This window comes from Emericellopsis atlantica (assembly GCF_019669845.1).
Source record: "Emericellopsis atlantica unplaced genomic scaffold F5Z01scaffold_14, whole genome shotgun sequence".
NCBI classification, from domain to species: Eukaryota; Fungi; Ascomycota; class Sordariomycetes; order Hypocreales; family Bionectriaceae; genus Emericellopsis; species Emericellopsis atlantica.
In genome coordinates this window covers 117,020-134,013 of record NW_025764716.1, presented here as the reverse complement: position 1 = coordinate 134,013, position 16,994 = coordinate 117,020, and the positions used below count along the sequence as shown (strand labels likewise).

General features: G+C 55.8%; 7 protein-coding genes across 7 annotated transcripts; 5 read left to right on the top strand and 2 right to left on the bottom strand.

Annotated features, from left to right (window-relative positions):
* Positions 1-80: 80 nt before the first annotated feature.
* F5Z01DRAFT_111621 (uncharacterized protein) lies at positions 81-1,689 on the bottom strand. The gene is made up of 3 exons (XM_046257417.1): positions 1,667-1,689; positions 1,374-1,600; positions 81-1,316 (listed from the first exon to the last, which is right to left on the bottom strand). The coding sequence occupies exon 3, from the start codon at positions 1,274-1,276 to the stop codon at positions 95-97; it is 1,182 nt and encodes a 393-aa protein (XP_046117935.1). The 5' UTR covers positions 1,277-1,316; positions 1,374-1,600; positions 1,667-1,689; the 3' UTR covers positions 81-94.
* Positions 1,690-3,004: 1,315 nt separating this feature from the next.
* On the top strand, positions 3,005-4,972 carry F5Z01DRAFT_655719 (uncharacterized protein). Its single transcript, XM_046263528.1, has 6 exons — positions 3,005-3,394; positions 3,479-3,552; positions 3,605-3,945; positions 4,000-4,066; positions 4,127-4,399; positions 4,475-4,972. The coding sequence occupies exons 1-6, from the start codon at positions 3,128-3,130 to the stop codon at positions 4,659-4,661; spliced, it is 1,209 nt and encodes a 402-aa protein (XP_046117934.1). The 5' UTR covers positions 3,005-3,127; the 3' UTR covers positions 4,662-4,972.
* Positions 4,973-5,216: 244 nt separating this feature from the next.
* F5Z01DRAFT_655713 (uncharacterized protein) lies at positions 5,217-7,814 on the top strand. Its single transcript, XM_046263527.1, has 8 exons — positions 5,217-5,746; positions 5,808-5,821; positions 5,898-6,147; positions 6,200-6,268; positions 6,324-6,581; positions 6,634-6,660; positions 6,721-7,230; positions 7,287-7,814. Exons 1-8 carry the CDS (start codon positions 5,511-5,513, stop codon positions 7,600-7,602), a joined length of 1,680 nt encoding a protein of 559 aa, XP_046117933.1. The 5' UTR covers positions 5,217-5,510; the 3' UTR covers positions 7,603-7,814.
* Positions 7,815-8,652: 838 nt separating this feature from the next.
* F5Z01DRAFT_111585 (uncharacterized protein) lies at positions 8,653-10,039 on the top strand. Its single transcript, XM_046257416.1, has 3 exons — positions 8,653-8,955; positions 9,013-9,455; positions 9,507-10,039. The coding sequence occupies exons 1-3, from the start codon at positions 8,850-8,852 to the stop codon at positions 9,855-9,857; spliced, it is 900 nt and encodes a 299-aa protein (XP_046117932.1). The 5' UTR covers positions 8,653-8,849; the 3' UTR covers positions 9,858-10,039.
* Positions 10,040-10,315: 276 nt separating this feature from the next.
* Positions 10,316-10,627, top strand: F5Z01DRAFT_636672 (uncharacterized protein; the record flags this gene model as incomplete). The annotated part of the gene is made up of 1 exon (XM_046262227.1): positions 10,316-10,627. One exon carries the CDS (start codon positions 10,316-10,318, stop codon positions 10,625-10,627), a length of 312 nt encoding a protein of 103 aa, XP_046117931.1.
* A 1,443-nt stretch (positions 10,628-12,070) lies between these two features.
* F5Z01DRAFT_111552 (glycoside hydrolase) lies at positions 12,071-13,125 on the top strand. Its single transcript, XM_046257415.1, has one exon. It carries the CDS (start codon positions 12,231-12,233, stop codon positions 12,951-12,953), a length of 723 nt encoding a protein of 240 aa, XP_046117930.1. The 5' UTR covers positions 12,071-12,230; the 3' UTR covers positions 12,954-13,125.
* Positions 13,126-13,296: 171 nt separating this feature from the next.
* Positions 13,297-16,238, bottom strand: F5Z01DRAFT_674327 (uncharacterized protein; the record flags this gene model as incomplete). The annotated part of the gene is made up of 2 exons (XM_046265028.1): positions 13,297-15,632; positions 15,698-16,238. 2 exons carry the CDS (start codon positions 16,236-16,238, stop codon positions 13,297-13,299), a joined length of 2,877 nt encoding a protein of 958 aa, XP_046117929.1.
* Between the last annotated feature and the right edge of the window lie 756 nt (positions 16,239-16,994).

Here is a 16,994-nt window from a genome sequence, read left to right as displayed (position 1 = left end):
ATGCTGTTGTTTGTCTGGTCCACGGTTCTATTTCGTCTGTCTAAGTATAGCAGTATCATGCCATAATAACATGAACTCATCCTCCAAAAATACCTCACACCGTAGGCGTGCTCTCCTCATCAATCTCAATGCCAAAGGCTCCCTTGGCTAGGGTATAGCTCGCGTTGACAGCCTCGCTCGCATAGACCCTCATCTCCTTCTCGTACGCCTCGGTGACCCCAGGCCGGAACCCGCCGGCTTCCCGTAGTAACCTGCCCAGCAAGGCAGAGTCCTGGACAGCCGTGTTGGCCCCGATGCCCCCGGCGGGCGTCATGGAGTGCGCGGCGTCGCCAATCACGGTGACGCGCGGCTCGTTCTGCCAGACGGGCACGCCGCTGGGCGACGAGCATGTGATTTTCCAAAACGCAGCGTCCTCGACCTGCATCTGGTCAAAGAGCGGCTTGAATCGGGCGGCCCAGTGTCTCGTCAACTCCTTGGCCATGTCAGCTGCCGGCTTGCCAATCTGGCTGAAGTCGTTGTTGGGCGCGACAAGTGCACCCGGCTGGGTGGCCATCGTCCAGCCGAAGCGCACGGTCGGATCGTCCAGTTCGCCCGGGCGCACATTAGTGATGATGGAGACGTCCTTTCCAGGTCCGCGACTTGTGTCAAGCAACCTATGCACGCCCTCGCCCAGACCCTGGAAGGCCGTCGCGGGGGCTTGTCCGTGGATGCCGCGTGCGCCCGTGTCAAAGACCTTGAGCTTGCCGCCAGAGAGCTGTCTAGCCACCTTGGAGTAGATGCCCTCGCCGCCGACCAGCATGCAGCCCTCGTCTGACTTTGTGCCGTCGGCAAAGAGGGCCCGGACGCCATCCTCGGTGAGCTCGTAGCCCGTGACGTGCTTGGACCACTCGATCTTGTCCTGGCACCCGTCGGCAAAGACCTTGCGCATGTCGCCTCTGGCGATGCCGACGACCTTGCCGCCGCGTGACGCTAGCTTCTCAGGCATCTTGTGATCCGTCTGCTCGCCCGTGACGGCGTCCCAGGCGGCAAATCCCGCACCCGCCGTCTGGCCGCAGGCGTCCCAGAACTTGGTCCAGGTCGGGGGGTCGAGCACGGACTCGATGGCGTCGAGGCCCTCGTCGGAGAGCCGCAGCCGGTAGCCCTGGGCGCGGAAGACAAAGGACGCATCCCGCTCAAAGATGCGAAACGGGATGTTGGATTGACGCAGGGACTGGGCGAAGAGCAGTGAGGCCAGCCCCGCCCCGGAGATAAGGACAGGCTTGGCGGACAGGGACATGACGAGACAGTTGAGTATTCGAAACTCGAGAGGGTGCTCACTGCTCAAAGAAAGTTAGTGGAGGCAATGGGGGCTCTCTTTTGCTGGACAGGAATACGATGGATCCGACCACAGCTATATGTAGTTATTCAGGCTGAAGCCAAGGCTGGTGTTGCTGTTTGGTTGACTGGTGACGAGTATACCTCAGTCGCCTGCCGCGCGCGAATTAGAAATGCCTTGCCGCGATCGCCAGATTACCGAGCAGCTGCAACTGCCATCTTGTCTGACTCGGACGGGCGCGCGTGCTCGGGCCCGAGATTCGGCACGCGAAGACGCATTCGATTCCTCAGAATGCACTCGTTAGCAGTGGTATTTGCTGTCCACAAAGCATTTTAAAGCAGGGCCACGTACTGCGCTCCGAGTAATTGTCAGACACAAACCAGTGTGACGAGGGCAAACGACACGTCGTTTGAGAGTTTGTTAAAGAACTTCATGCCTGGACCGTCGGGGCGAACACCAATTGGCCTACCCTAAACAAAATATCAGGGTTGGACGACACAACTCATGTTGGCAGTGTCGTAGCCATTGGACTCACCAGGAAGACTGTTCTTTATGAATTCAACGCGAGCAAAGTCGTCGATACTAGAAGCTTTCTTGACGGACAGTTTGCTGCGATCACATTGGTCTATTTTTAGCCTCTCCAGACTGAAAAGAAAACCTAATACTGTGCATGCACACAGCAAGCACAAATAGGCCATGAATAAATGTCCATTCGCAGACCAGTAACAGGGATCGGCACTGGCAGCCGCCAGGAGGGCCGAAGATGTGTCTAACAGGCGACATATCACTTGGAAACAGGCTTCCGTTCCCCACAGGCGTCGGAAGATATCTTGGCCATGTCTTCTCCGGAGAGTGGGCTAGAGTCGCTTAGTCTTCCCTGTTCCCCAAGGTGGCGCTCGAGGCTTAGTACACCGTACACCCCTTCCAGGTCTGGTAACTCTAGTCCGTGGCCAACATGCTACTGCTCCCCGATTTCTAAGGTACTAAGATAAGACTAGTAGCCTCCTGTATAACCTTGTGGTAATCCGCGCTCTGATAGAAGTCTCACACAGTGTTGGCCCGTTGGGGCAACAGCCCCTGACCGACCTGGTCGCGGGACAGTGAAACCAGTACCCAGCGCCCAGCGCTCAGGTGCTCCTGGTAAACATGATACTGCTTAGCCTGCCTCATTCCCGGACCACGACTTGTTGGAGCGGGCAAACCAGGTCAGTGGCTGTTGCCCCAATGCTGCCTGTATGTCTGGTAGAGAGGGGCAGTACCCTATCCCGGGCGCGAATTGACATACGGTTGTATAGGAGGCTCACAGTCCTATCTCAGTACCTTGGAATCTTCGTTGTCGCCTCAGAAGGCATGATCGTCCGCAGCTAGCGGTATAATCGTTTGTGTCTGAAGGGCCCAACATCGCTCTTGAGTCCTTGACAAATACCAGCAAGAATCTTCGTCATTTACAAGGGATACCATCTACCTCTTTAAGGGGCCCATGTGATTCGCGTCAACCCTGGTCTAGTGCCTTCCCATAGCCGAGGTGATATCCGCCCTGGTGCTTGAAGTTTGCGTCTTCGACCAACATACACACTTGAGCTCCACTTGGACAATACAAGGACAGAGCCAACACAGCAAGATTCCCTGTTAAATCGTCAAGGGTCAACACCTGCAGCAACAGCAGTGAATCTTTCGAAACGAGGAGCCCTGGTAGCTTTCTACTGCCGCATTGTTGGTCACTTCGCAAAAGGGGAGCAGAAAATTTAATAGCAACCGCTGGGTTCTCGGGGCATTTGAAGAAGTGGAAGGCTGCCCGAGGGCTTGCAGAGCATGGAAATTGATTTTGACGACTCTCCTCGTTTCCTCGACTTTATTCTTGCCCTATTCTCTCGCTTTCGCACCAAGATGTCTGCGTCTGGTGATTGGGGCCCGACGCCCAAAGGCATGGACCTGACAGAAAACCAAACGATGAGCATTCTCGTTACTGTCATTACGATCATGGCACTTGGCATCCTCTCCGTGATCCTCAGGCTTGTGGCTCGCCTTAAATCTGGAAACAGCCTTGCTGTCGACGACTACACAATTGTGCTGGCTTTGGTAAGTCAACGGAACAACTCGCAGCGAAGCAACTAGGGAGCTGGCTAGAGGGTCAATATGCAACCTGGACTAATAACCGAAAAGATCTTTGCTATAGGGACAGCAGTCTTGTGCTTTACCAGTATTCAGGAGGGAGGAGGGAAGCACCTGTGGATTATGTCTGCATGCCTGATTGTCGTGGTGAATGAACATTGCTAATGTAGGACATAGTACTTTCGAAGAGTTTACCCGTCTTTGGCAGATGGCATACGCCTTTGTATTGATCTACGCGACTTGCGTTACTCTCACAAAGGCCTCTATCCTTCTGTTCTATCGACGACTGTTCGGTATCAACTTGGCCTGGAAGATCAACATGGCACTAGTCCTTGGCTACTGGGTGGCTATCATCATCGCATGGCTGAGCGGATGCCGCCCTGCGTCATACTTCTGGGAGCAATTCACGAAGCCAGACGCGCAGGGATCCTGTATTGATACTTCACTGTTCTACTTTGTCAACGGAATCTGCGCCATGCTGATTGATATCTTGATTCTTTTGGTGCCGATCCCAACGAGTGAGTAGCCTTGCCTCGCCGGCAACCTCGATGCACTTGCTGATTTGCGAAAAGTCATCAAACTCAGAATGCGCCGCTCTCAGAAAGTCGCTGTCTCTGGTATCCTCCTACTAGGCGCCTTGTACGTGCAGTTACCTCTCCTGAAAAAACTGCGCCATAGACGACTGACACTTTTCAATAGCGTTTGCATCGCCAGCATCCTTCGAATCGTATCCATGGACCATCTGGTCAACGCCGAAGACTTCACGTGGGCCATGGGACAAGTCTTCATTTGGTCCTGCTGCGAGCCATTTATCGGAATTGTCTGCGCCTGTCTGCCCACCTACGGCCCCCTATTTCGAAAATGGTGGCAAACCATCAACACCTCCGTCGGCAGTGGCGAACAGAACAGTGGCTCTGGGAGCCGTGGTATTGATCTGGAGAACACCCATGTCCGGAACAACCTGGAGAGACGGTATGACATACGCCTGCCTCTTGCGTGTGGTTCATGGGGATATACACTCCTTGCTAACTGTGGTGATTACTTTAGTGAATTCCGGCGCCTGCACAGTAGCAACCTTAATCTGCGCGACGATGAATTTGAGCTTACCAACGAAATATCGGGAGGCAAGAAGAGTGTCCTTCGCGGCGAAGTGAGCGACGAGGACATTGCCTATGGCGCTCGCGACATTACTGTGGTCAAAGATACGTGGGTGACCAACTCAAAGGCTACATAGAAGCCGCTACCTGGGACTCGGTTCTGTCAATGAACTACATTTCTTCAAGTGTCTGGCCTCGCTAAAACCAGTGTACGAAAGAGCAACAGACCAGACGAAGCTAGCCTAAGTATTCTCCTTCTTCCATAGTGCAGTGACGCGGGAGCAACCCTTAGGCACACGGGAGGATGCCAGAGCGGTAAGGAGGGGTGCATTGTGACCCAGATATCGTGGGCATATTCTCACTCGGCTTGTGACTGCCGTGATAAGAAAAAAAAGGGGTCTGCCACTGGCTCGCAAAGTTTCAGACCTTGTGTTTGCATACGCGCCTCCTTCAACCAAGTTGGTTGAACCAACAGAACAAGACTGATAAATGCGAATGCGGTCAAACCGCCGGCATTACATCCACAGCCGCGGGAGGGGATATGGTCAATGCGGAGCTTGAATCCCTGGACTTGCAGGTGGTGGCAGATGTCAAGGCAAGGATATTTACAGTGCGTCGCAGGGATAAAAGCACACGATCTGGATACCTTTCTAATTGCAGAAAAGCTCGGCTATCTCCAACTACGGCTCACAGGCTAGCATCCGATTCGCTGGAAATCCCTGGCCGGTAGTCTGAACACTGTCAATGAGATGTACGATTCCCGTTGTGATGGCGAGTGTTGGCGGAGTCGCGGACTCTGCCCTGTTCATGCTGGTTGAGGACGTCGCGCATGTGAGGGCCAGAAGAGGCAGGCAGAGTGTGTAATCGGCACGGCGCGAACTCGGTATATACGTTGTGTCTGGCTGTTCTGACCTTCTCCAGAGCTGCTCTGGATATTCCCTACAAACGACATACAGGCCACCACCTCGACTACACTGCAATTCACCATGGCGACAAACGGCATCAATGGACATGGCGCTTTCAAGCTACTCGAGCAGCCGGCGTACACCCCCACCAGGAAGATGCGCGTTGTCTGCGTCGGCGCTGGGTTCTCAGGTCTCATGGTTGCGCATAAGGTCCAGCATGAGCTGAAGCTCGAGGATGAAGTTGACTTGGCGATCTTCGATCGTAACCATGACATTGGTGGCACGTGGCTGGAGAACACGTACCCTGGAGCTGGATGGTCAGTTCAATTTACACCCCATTATCATTATTTGAAGTTCGGTATTGACTCCTGACCCTAGTGATATCCCTTCTCGTAAGATCACCGACGTTCGCTCAATTCCTCAAGTGTCAATATAGTGCTCTGGGAGAATGCATCCTGACGACTGTAGATACCTACGTATTGCCCTTCGAAGGCAACCCGGACTGGTCTTCGTTCTATGCTGGCCAGGAGGAGATCCTCGCATACATCAAGCGTACGGCCGACAAGTACAACCTGCGCAAGTACGTGCAGCTGAACACGACAATCCTGGAAGCGATCTGGAATGAGGATGCTGCGGCATGGAAGCTCAAGGTGGAGCAGGGCGGCGAGGTCAAGGAGGTTGAAGCGGACTTTTTGATCAATGGCGGAGGTTTCCTCAAGTACGTTGATGTGTGCTCTTTGTGGATGCGGTGCTAACGCTCGTCCTTGTAGTAAGTGGAAGTGGCCAAATGTCAAGGGCCTTGATGAGTACAAGGGCAAGCTGGTTCACACAGCCAAGTGGTAGGATCATGCTCACCCATGACAACATGAATGAAGAAGCATCTGACAATGTTAGGGACCCCGACTACGACTACACCGGGAAGAAGGTCGCCGTGATCGGTAATGGGTCGTCCGGCATCCAGGTCGTGCCGGCGATGCAACCCAAAGTCGAGAAGCTCGTCAATTTTGTGCGACAGCGCACATGGATTTCGGTCAACTTTTTGGGTGAAAAGACGCCAGCAGGCGTCAATTTCAAGTACAGCGAGGAACAAAAGAAGACGTGGAGAGAAGACCCCAAGGCTCTCTACCAGTACCGTAAGGAGCTGGAGCAAGGGTTTGTTTGTTATCCCGCCACATGAGGATATAATAGCACTGACACATCGCAGAGTGAATGCGTTCTACTATGTGATGTGGTAAGTCCAGTCGGGAAACTAGTGACCTCTGGGGTCGGGGACTTGTGCTGATACATATAGCCTTGATCATCCTCTCCAGCAGTTCTACGAGGGCCTATGCAGGGATAAGATGCATACGTCGACGATCAATGCGCCCGAGCTCGAGAAGAGAACAGTTCCCGAGTACCGTCCTGGCTGTCGTCGCCTTTCCCCTGGTGAGGGCTACTTGGAGGCGTTGCAGCAACCCAACTGCAAGGATAGCTGGGATGTGATTGAGTCCTTTACGGAGAAGGGCATCAAGACCGTCGATGGCCAAATCCAAGAATTCGACATGATCGTCTGTGCCTCTGGCTTCGACAGTTCTTGGATCCCGCAGTTCAAGATGGTCGGCCGAGACGGTGCTACTCTGAATGAGATGTGGAAGGACGACCCGCGAGCCTTTTTCGCTACACAAGTCGAGAATTTTCCGAATTACGGCATCGTGAACGGCCCGAACCCGCCCATCTCGCACGGCTCCGTCCTTTCTGAGATGGACTTTATCATTTCGTACCTTATGAAGTGGATCATGAGGATGAATCGTCAAAACATTCGGTGAGTGACGCCGTGTGCATGCTCCAGTCTTTTTGGAGACACTGACGACGCAACAGGACAATTGAAGTGAAGAAGGAGGCGGTTGACGACTTTAACGAATACTCTCAAGAGCTCCTCAAGCGGACTGTGTGGTCCGGCGATTGCCGCACTCTATATAAAAATGGTCGTGCAACCGGAAAGGTCACCGGCGTTTACGCTGGATCAATAATGCACTTCAAGAACGGTCTTGACAATGTGGGCGGAGAGCATTTCGACATCACTTGGAGGTCGAGGAACCGCTTCCAGTGCTTGGGCAATGGCACGGCGGAGGGTGATGCCAACGGCTCAGGAAACCTAGCACCGTACTTCACGGAGGCTTTTGCAAACTGCTAGAAGGCTCATGTTGAATGGACAGGGTGTAAACGTTGCCGAGATGCAGTAATGCAGGTTGCAGATCGAGGAACGGGACACGGTGATTAACAGTGTCATAACACTTGTTGAACTCAGGCTGTTTGTCATCAATTGAAAGTAAAAGAGTCCTCAACGAAGATACCCTCATGATTAGTGTGTCATGACCTGATCGATCTATTAATAGCCCACCCGAGGCCGGACAGAGCTAACCATGTATTAAGCATAGATGATGAATAAATGTCCATTTGCGGACGGGCCCTGAGGCTGGGGCAATGATTGAAACCTGGACCGGTGTTCTCCTTTCGCTGCTACTTCAATAAACGAGCCAATCGCATCATAATGTTCTCACCCGCTTCATCAGGACTGGGACTTATGCTCAGCCTCTCCCGCCTCTGATGCGGACCTAGTCGACGATCCGATTGACGAGTCACATTGTCCTCCTCAAGGCTCAGCCAGTCGCTAAAGACGAAAATTGACAATCATCACTGGCCTTGAAACCAGTATCTAACATTGGTCGGGAAGCCAAGTCCGGATCGCCGCCAGGGCCAGGCTAGTGTCGCAGGGTTGTTTGACCTCCCGCCTCCTCTCGCCAAGACCACGCAAAGGGAGCCACACCGAATGTCACGCGGGCTCACGCCTTCGCAACATCGTCCAAGAACCGTAGATGGCGCGACTCAACGCTGCGGTGTGGCTGAGTCCCCCATCGAGGAGGCACGGCCGCCAAGTCATCGCGGAGACGTATGGTGAAGCAAGGCCTCTGCCTGTGAGCATCTGAATGATTCGTTTCGATGAATGCCGTCGCTCTCACTGGTGCACGACGACGAGTGTTTACCATGACGGGGTATTTCCACGAGACCTCATTGCGCGATTGTTTTGCGACCTGAAAATCATCGACACAGCCCCCCGAGTCTCAGACGCCATGGCAGAAGGAAACTGGGAAAAGTAACCTTGGAAAAGTAACCTCGCGAAAGACTATCGAGACTAGAAGCGATGGCGATGCAGACGATCCAGTCTCTCGTGATGATGCACAAGTATTAAAGAGCAACGATCGCTCGGATTGAGAAGACAGACAGACAGACACAGACAACTCGAGCACTCTCACCACCGCCTTCACCACCTTCTCAATCATCTTCTTTGCGCTCTGGTAGCCATCTCTTTCTTCGTCCCGGCGACATCATTTCACTCTACTTAATTCTTTTACGATATCCCAACTTTCCACAAACATCAAGATGCAGTACGCTATCACTCTCCTCGGCCTCATTGCAGGCGCCTCTGCCCACTGCGTCATCACCTCGATCGAGGGCGCCAACGGAGTCACCATGCCTGGACTCAGCAGTATGTTTGCCGATCAGCCCATGGTCATACATCAATTTCATCACTAACACCTTATAGTCGCCGACGGCACGCCTCGTGACTGCTCGTCCAACGGCTGCGGTTCCCAGGCGGACACATCCATCATCCGCGACAGCGAGATTGCCAGCGGCGAAGTCGGCCCTCTGGGACGCACCCAGGGCAATGGACCTGTCGACCCCAACACGATGATTGCCGCCTTTATGAATGGCGCTTCGGCCCCGACCAACAACGGTGCCGCCGACTCCACAGGCGTCGAGGACGACATCTCGGGCCTCCGTGGCGCGAGCCGTGGGCGCGGTCAGAAGAACCGCCGCCAGTTCCTCGGTCGCCTCTTTGGCGGTGGCGGCGGCGGCTCCAACGCCAACGGCCAGAAGAATGAGTTCTCCGTCGAGAGCAGCGTCGCTGCCACGGCTGGCGACGGTGCCACGAGCGGTATGCCTACGTGCTCAGACAGTGGCGAGATCAGCGTCACCATGCGCCAGGTAGTCCTTTCTTGCAAACCACAATCTCAGAGCAACTACTAACAGATGCAGATCAACCAGGACGGCGCTGGACCCATGGAGGCCATGGTTGACGGCACCTCGGGCGGGACCGACATGAACGCCTTCCAGAGGGCCCAGGTCACCCAGGACGTGCCCGGCTTCGTGGCCGGTCTCTCGCTGACCACGACCACCGACTTCCCCATGAAGATCCAGATGCCCGCCGGCATGACCTGCGACGGCTCGGCCGGAGGTGTGGACAATGTCTGCATCGTGCGCGTGCGCAACTCTACGCCTGCCGGTCCCTTTGGTGGCTCCGCCGCCTTCACCATGCCCGCTGCCGCACGCAAGAGGGCGATCGCCTACAGGCTGAAGAAGCGCATGGAAATCGGCCGCGAGGAGTAAGGGCGCCAAGTTTGGTGTCCGAGTTGATTGGTGGGAGAGTATGGTTGGGAATGAAGAGGTCTGTCGACACTCAGGAGAAGGGGGTTGGTTGCGGAGGGGGAAGAGGGTATTGGTTGGATGCTTATGAGCTCGATTACGATCGCTTTTCACGACTATGAGACAGTTATATGACTTTAAAATAGAAGGACGGCTATGCTTGACGCATGCCAACCGCCAACATGTTTCTTTGCTTTTGTCAAACTATGGCTGTGCAGATACCAACGAGTGATGACTTGGAAGCACAGTAACTTACCGCACTTACGAAAATTTCTAGTCAGCCGCCTGGTCCTGTGATCAACCGTGCACTCTGTCTAACCCTGTCTCATGCGCCCGTCTTGAAAGAGGCACTCGTGGCCGCCAGACAGGGCGATCACGTTACTCTGTCCATGTGTGATAGATGAAGCAGCCTTCGACTCTGCATGGATGAGTGGCAGTCCACGCTCCTCCTCTGGTTCCATGTCCCAGTCTGGCTCGGGCTTCGCCAGGCTCGGGAGATGGAGATGGAATATGGAATGCAACTGCAGAAATTCATGGTCTGTCAACATGCACGTGGACAGTTCGTAGGTCTACAAGACACGGCGGCGAGTCCGCTGTCTGCGTCGTCAACCATTGAGCTTCAGGCTAATTGCAGCAAGATATTGACGAACCGCATTGGATTTGTCGCATTTGTGCGCCCAAGGGCATGGGCAGACACGCCTCAGCTGCTCGTCTCTTCGCCAGCAAACCTTTAGTCTCGCCCAGCACGTGGCATTGTGCTTAGGAGATGATCGACCACTGGCTCTCTGTAGAGCTGAACACTGTTCTCCCTCGTTCCCGCTTCTTCATGCTACGATCGCTCGGATCCTCATGTTCAGGATCGTCAAGGATGCATCTCCAGCGGGAGGGGCTTACAAGTTGCAAGTGACATTGAACCCAGCACCACGCATCCAGCTAGGCACAGCGCTGATCTTCAGATCGTCCACGGGCCGCAACTGCGCGACACGCTAATACATAGATACTCTGCTCCTGGCAGCCATCACCGAAATCGGTAATGGTGCTTCACGCACCGCTCCTTGGGGAAGTCCAGCGTGCGTCCACGTCGAACCAAGACGGCATTCGAGTGCCTTGGTGGTATTGTGATGTCCGTGAGTCCTCCTGCTGGCGCAGTATTGCATCATTGACCAGGCAGGATATTGCAGGTCCGTGGGATTCGAAGCAATGTACATGTAGTGCGTCCACGCAGCACGGCGCATAATGAGGTGACACGGTGAGCTGGCGACGGCATGGCACCTCCGACGCGGGGGCGTCCTCCATGTCGTTTCCATGCAAAATGGCCCAGGAGTACGTGGCCGGGTGAATGGAGAGGAAGAATCTCAAAGGCCAAAGGCGGTTTTCGATCGCGGAGGAAGACGCTCCGCCCGCCATGGTGGCGTCTGTCTGCCGGGAGGAGACGACGCTCTCTCCACAGAGTCAGGGGCCTCGCGCCAATCATAAAGGCGATATAATCGCAGGTCAGACGCCCGGGATGCACCCCACAACATTGTTCTGCAACTTTGTTTGTTTGACCTGCCTTGACCCTGGCCAGAAACATCATGCCATGGACAGGAAGCCACTCAAGCCAGCCCAAGCGTGTCAACTCTGAGCTCACCACTCGCCTCCTTTCCTTCAGTCGTTTGCCTTGATAGACAGACGTTCTGGGGATCGACCATGCTTTCTCCTCTCTTGTCCAAAACACAGAACCAGCTTGTTTCACACAAATTCATGGACATGAGGCTCTGTTACAGCATCCAAGGAACATACCCACCGCTCCCACCAGCATCCATGCTTCTCCTAGGACGATCCTATGAGCGCGTCAGCATAGCCGTGGCCAGCCCTGACACAGCGGGCCCCCAAACCGGCAGTGAGCCTCCATCCACGATCCTGTTCTGGCAGTTGACGGGCTGATCGCGGCGCACGAGGGCTTATTCCCCCGAACATGGAACTCGATCCCCACGTTTACGCAGTCGGCACCACGGGAAGCAGCGCCGTCGTCCATGTTTGGATGGCAGATAGATTAAGCTCCCTACTGTGATCGGTGGGACACATCACGGGCCCAGCCAACCAGCATCTCCTGGTGCTCGTTTCAACGTCTGTTCCAAAACGTCCAGGATGCGTCTATGCTGGCCACGTACTATCCAGAGAAGGGCGACACTTCCGACTTGGACATGTATATAAGAAGCCAGGACACTCTTCATCCAGCCTTCCTTCCTCCTGTCCTCTCCATCCTCAACCGTTCTCTTCTCTTCTCAAGTGTCTCTCACTCGACTCTTCATCCACCCATAACTGCCAGCCAGTTTTCAGTCCCATCCCGCCATCATGTTCGCAAAGACCCTCTCCATTGTGGCCCTCGCCACGGCCGTCAGCGCCCACGGCCACGTCGCCACCATCATCGCCGACGGCGTCGAGTACACCGGCGGTCTCCCTCACAACGCGCCCGCAGACGCTGTCGGCTGGGCCGCCGCCAACCAAGACAACGGCTTTGTCGAGCCCAACGCTGCCGACACCCCCGATATCATCTGCCACAAGAGCGCCACACCCGTCTCCAACGCCGCCGTCGTCTCGGCTGGCTCCTCCCTCACCCTCCAGTGGAACACCTGGCCCGTCTCCCACCACGGGCCCGTCATTGACTACATCGCCCCCGTCTCGGGTGACTTTGCCTCCATCGACAAGACATCCCTCCAGTTCGTCAAGCTCGACGAGGCTGGCCTCAACTCGGGCTCCAACCCGGGCGACTGGGCCTCGGACGACCTCATCGCCAATGGCAATGCATGGACCGTCGACATCCCCGCCAGCCTCGCCCCGGGCAAGTACGTCCTCCGCCACGAGATCATCGCCCTCCACTCCGCTGGTCAGGTCAACGGCGCCCAGCTCTACCCCCAGTGCATCAACATTGAGGTCACGGGCTCCGGCTCCGCCACACCCAGCGGTGGCGCCCCCTTTACCACCTTCTACACACCCCAGGACCCTGGCATCCTCTTCAACCTCTACCAGAGCTTTTCCTCCTACCCCATCCCCGGCCCTGATGTCTGGTCTGCATAAGGGAGTGACAGTAAACTATACGGAAACATCTCTTGATTGGCAGTGGACGCATCTTCATGACATCTCGGGTGAGATGCAGGAGCATTGGACCTGGTGCCGGATACATAGAGACACTGAGGACCATTCGCTTGTATATAGCTTTGTTGCGCAATGGAACATATTCTTCACATCATGCACTGAAGATAGAGTCGTCATGCTCCGAGGCTGGCTGAACTAGCCCTCTAATTACGTATATATATGTACATTTCTTGGAACCAAAGTGTATGTATATGTACATTGCTTAGAATCAAAGGTATAAACGCGCGCCTCTCCAGCCAGCACAGCCCCTCGCACGACATCTCCCTTACTCCTCGACAAGGTCGCCAACGTCCACGTTCTTCCAGTTGGTCAGGGGCGCGTACTTGCAATCCTTGACCTCGGCGCCCGTGATCTGGTCGAGAATGTCAGCGTCGTTGCTCATCAGACGCTCGACGCCCGTCTGGCTGTCGTTGGCCAGGAACATCTTGGGGTACACGTCGCCGCTCGCGTAGGAGCACAGGATGGGGTAGTAAATGTCGCCGCCCAGGTCGCTGCTGATGAGGTAGGGCACCTCGGACGAGACACCGGGGGTCTCGACGGTGGCGTCGTCGTCCTGGACGGTGGCGAGGACGATGAGCTGTGACGTCTTGGGCATCGCGTTGGGCTCGTGCAGGCGGAGACGGGAGACACCGAGCTCGAGCAGCGTGTCGTGGTAGCCGTGGAGGAAGCGGGCGTGCGAGTCGCCATAGATGAAGATGCCAGACTCGTCGGTGGCGAACCAGCCCGACCATTCCTTGTCCTTGTCCGCCTGGGGCACCTTGCTGTCTGGGACAGCGTAGATGTTGCCGTTGGGCGAGTAGCGGAGACGCAGCGTCTGGGCCTCGTCGCGGGTCGTGATCTTGGACATGATGCCTCCGTCAAAGGTGGTGGCGCCGATGCCGCCATCGTCCTGGCGGGCCTCGATCAGAGGGAAGCTGGAGACATCGTCACGCTTGCCAAAGACCTCAAAGCACTTGCGCGCAATGTCAAAGGAGCGCGTGTCAATGACAGCGCTAAGGGCGTCAATGTCGAACACGTTGACCGACACCTCGTTGGTGAAGCCGGTGGCGATCTCGACACCCAAGCAGTCGTTGTCACCAGCGCCGCCCACGCCGTTCTCGAGACTAAAGGAGGCGCCGACGCCGGCGGACACGAAGATGCCTGGCTTCTCAATCAGCTCGACAGACTTGTCAAAGAGACCGTTGGCAATGTCGATGCCGATGCCCAGGGCGCCCTCGAGGAAGAAGGTGGTCGTGAGGCTGATGGTCCCGTCGACCTCGAAGATGGGCGTGAGCTCGGGGGTGAAACCGTTGGCAAACGAGGAACCCGAGTTGACGACGTCGATCCTGGCATTGATGCTGGGCCAGTCGGCACGGACACCAGCGAGCAGCTGACCCTGGGCGTCCAGCTCAAAGTTAACACCGGCCGAGAGATCAAACTTGGGGCCAAGGACGAAGACGTTGGGGATCGAGAAGGGCGTCAGGGGAAGGGATGTGATCTGCTTCTTGAACTCCTTGTTCAGCGTCAGCTCGGCGACGATGCCCAGACCCAGACCAGCACCCAGCGAGCCCGAGACCTCGACGAAGCCCTCCTCGAACTTGAGGCGTGAGAAGACAAAGACAACCTTGCCGCGGATGTTAAAGTCGCCCTCAACACCGCAGTCGACACAGTAGATGTCAAGCGAGCCCGAGAGCTCGGCGCCGTTGCGAATCTCCTCGCCAAACTCGCCCGAGAAGAGCTCGTAGCCCGTCTTGCCGTCAAAGGGCGTCTCGACAACATTGCCCAGCGTCGTCGTGTCAAAGTTGATGTCCTTGGAGATGCTGCGGTCAATGGTGGTGAAGTCGGCAATGGCGTCGCCAATCTGCTGGGCCGTCTCCTTGATGGCGTCCCCGACATCTTGGAAGACCTTTTTGGTCACGGCCACGGCTTTTTTGACAGCCGCCTTGACCTTCTTGAACGCCCTCCTGAGCCTACGCCCAAACCTCCTCTTGACGAGGTTCGCGGTGGCCAGATCGGGCAGATCGTTCTCGCCGTAAAAGTCGTCCAGGGTGAAGCCAAACTGGGCGACGACGCTCTGGTTCAGTGTCTCCACGTCCATCTTGCCAATCGTGTTGTCGAGGAACCAGTCAAAGTCGGAGTCGCCGCTGGGGTCGGCGAGCACCTCGCCGCCAAGGTCATCGAAGCCGTCAGCGCCGGGAGAGTCGTTGGCCTGCGCCGAGACACCAGGCTGGTTAAAGTTCTCAAACTCAATATCGACGGGGTTCTCGTCGCCGACCGTGTCGGCAATGGTAATGTTCTTGATCTGGCAGGTGATGGTCTGGCTGCCATCATCGCGCTTCTCGTCCGTGGCCAGGACAAAGTTGCGCTGGTCCTTGACACCGTAGTTGCGGCACGATTCCTCTGGGGTGATGATCACATAGTCGCCCCATTTCGGGCGGGAGACGTCGTGCCAGTTGTCCCAGGCGTGGTTGTACGCGTCCCAGTTGCTGAACTTCATCTTGATCCAGCCGGCGTCAATGTCGCACCACACCTTTTGGAAGTACTTGGAGTTGACCGTCTGCAGGTTGGCATATTCGGTGTCGTTGGCGTTGAACCAGGCATAAGGCTCACCCTCCTCGGGCTCTAGATGATTGTCAAGTCAGCGCAGGCTCTCGATGTGAATTCAGGGGTATGTGTCTGGTTCGTACTTGTGCCAGAGGGGACCTCCTCCTTGGTGTACAGCATGCGGCAGGACTTCTTCAGCTCGAGCTGGCTCAGGTCGGTCCAGTCAATGTCCCAATCCCTCTTCAAGGCAAGTTCGGTTCCGCTGCCGCTTCCGCTGTTGGTTTCGGTCGCCGTGACCCTCGTCGAGGTAGTCGAGGTGGCGGTGTCAGTCTTGGTGGCAGTCGGGATGGGATTTCCATCACCGTCGACGCAGCCGCCGTCACAGTCACCTCCATGGCCGCTACCGCTGCCATTTCCATTGCCATTGCCATTGCCATTGCCGCTGCCATTCCCACTGCCGTTGCCGTCGCCATTACCGCTGCCGCTGGTGGTTGAAGCAAGAATGCCGGTGGTCGTGGCACAGACGGTGACGGTGGAGGAGACTGTCACCCATTCGGTGACCCATTCCTCGACCTCAGAGACCACGGGGGGATCACATGTGGTGCTCTTGCTGTGGACAGCACCATGGACCTCGGCCAACGCTGGGAGCACAAGGCCCGACAGCAAAGCATGAGACGCCCTCATGGTGTCCAAGGGGGTACAGGGTTATTAGTGATGGACGCGAAGAAGAAATAGGGGGTAATAGAAGGGAAGTAAAAGAGAGGCAATTCCAGATGCGGAATCGAGTGAGTGAGTGTGGTTCTCAGATCGTCTGCGAGCAACGCTGACACCTGGAGTGATCTTCCAGTTTCCCTTGAGCAGATCACGGCGAGAGGCCCGGGTCTTATAGCAGCTGTCACCACATGCATCTTTCTGGGGCACTGTCCCCAAGATGGAGACTGCTAACCACCACATGGTGAGGCAGCCCGTGGATCCATGCTGTGGCTTCACACACACATGGGCAGGGGTAAGAGTGATGGAACGGGAAACTGACGATGTTGACAGGAGAGCTAAAGCAGTAGGGCTCATTTCAAACCCGCTGCCTAATTAATGACTGCATAGACTTGGCCTATGGAAAGAAGCGGCAAGTGTAATTACGGAGTGGTGAGGGCCTGCGTGCATCATGCATGGGGTTTGCCGTGTAGCGAGAGAGTGTAGCGCCACCAGAGAGCTGAAGTCAGCCCTAGATGAAGGCGTCCAATGGCGACGGCGACTTGAGGTTCTCTCCTGTCCTGTGCGGCTTTGCTGGTCAATATTGATGGCTCGGCGCATGCCAGACAGTGCCAAGACGGCTAAGCCGAGTCTATTGATGTCCCAGGGACCAGCTCATTGGATATCTGGGGGCAGAGGGACGGGGACCCTGTTCTAGACACGGTCCTTGTTTTTCCACTTGTATACACG

Excerpts from the sequence above, each read along its gene's own strand:
- F5Z01DRAFT_655713 (XM_046263527.1), top strand. The coding sequence starts at position 5,511 with ATGGCGACAAACGGCATCAATGGACATGGCGCTTTCAAGCTACTCGAG. Across the intron at positions 6,148-6,199 it reads AATGGCGGAGGTTTCCTCAA|TAAGTGGAAGTGGCCAAATG; the intron begins GTACGTTGATGT and ends TCGTCCTTGTAG. Across the intron at positions 6,661-6,720 it reads GCGTTCTACTATGTGATGTG|CCTTGATCATCCTCTCCAGC; the intron begins GTAAGTCCAGTC and ends TGATACATATAG.
- F5Z01DRAFT_111585 (XM_046257416.1), top strand. The coding sequence starts at position 8,850 with ATGCAGTACGCTATCACTCTCCTCGGCCTCATTGCAGGCGCCTCTGCC. Across the intron at positions 8,956-9,012 it reads CACCATGCCTGGACTCAGCA|TCGCCGACGGCACGCCTCGT; the intron begins GTATGTTTGCCG and ends AACACCTTATAG. Across the intron at positions 9,456-9,506 it reads TCAGCGTCACCATGCGCCAG|ATCAACCAGGACGGCGCTGG; the intron begins GTAGTCCTTTCT and ends TAACAGATGCAG.
- F5Z01DRAFT_111552 (XM_046257415.1), top strand. The coding sequence starts at position 12,231 with ATGTTCGCAAAGACCCTCTCCATTGTGGCCCTCGCCACGGCCGTCAGC.
- F5Z01DRAFT_655719 (XM_046263528.1), top strand. The coding sequence starts at position 3,128 with ATGGAAATTGATTTTGACGACTCTCCTCGTTTCCTCGACTTTATTCTT. Across the intron at positions 3,395-3,478 it reads ACACAATTGTGCTGGCTTTG|ATCTTTGCTATAGGGACAGC; the intron begins GTAAGTCAACGG and ends ATAACCGAAAAG. Across the intron at positions 3,553-3,604 it reads GGGAAGCACCTGTGGATTAT|TACTTTCGAAGAGTTTACCC; the intron begins GTCTGCATGCCT and ends TGTAGGACATAG.
- F5Z01DRAFT_111621 (XM_046257417.1), bottom strand. The coding sequence starts at position 1,276 with ATGTCCCTGTCCGCCAAGCCTGTCCTTATCTCCGGGGCGGGGCTGGCC.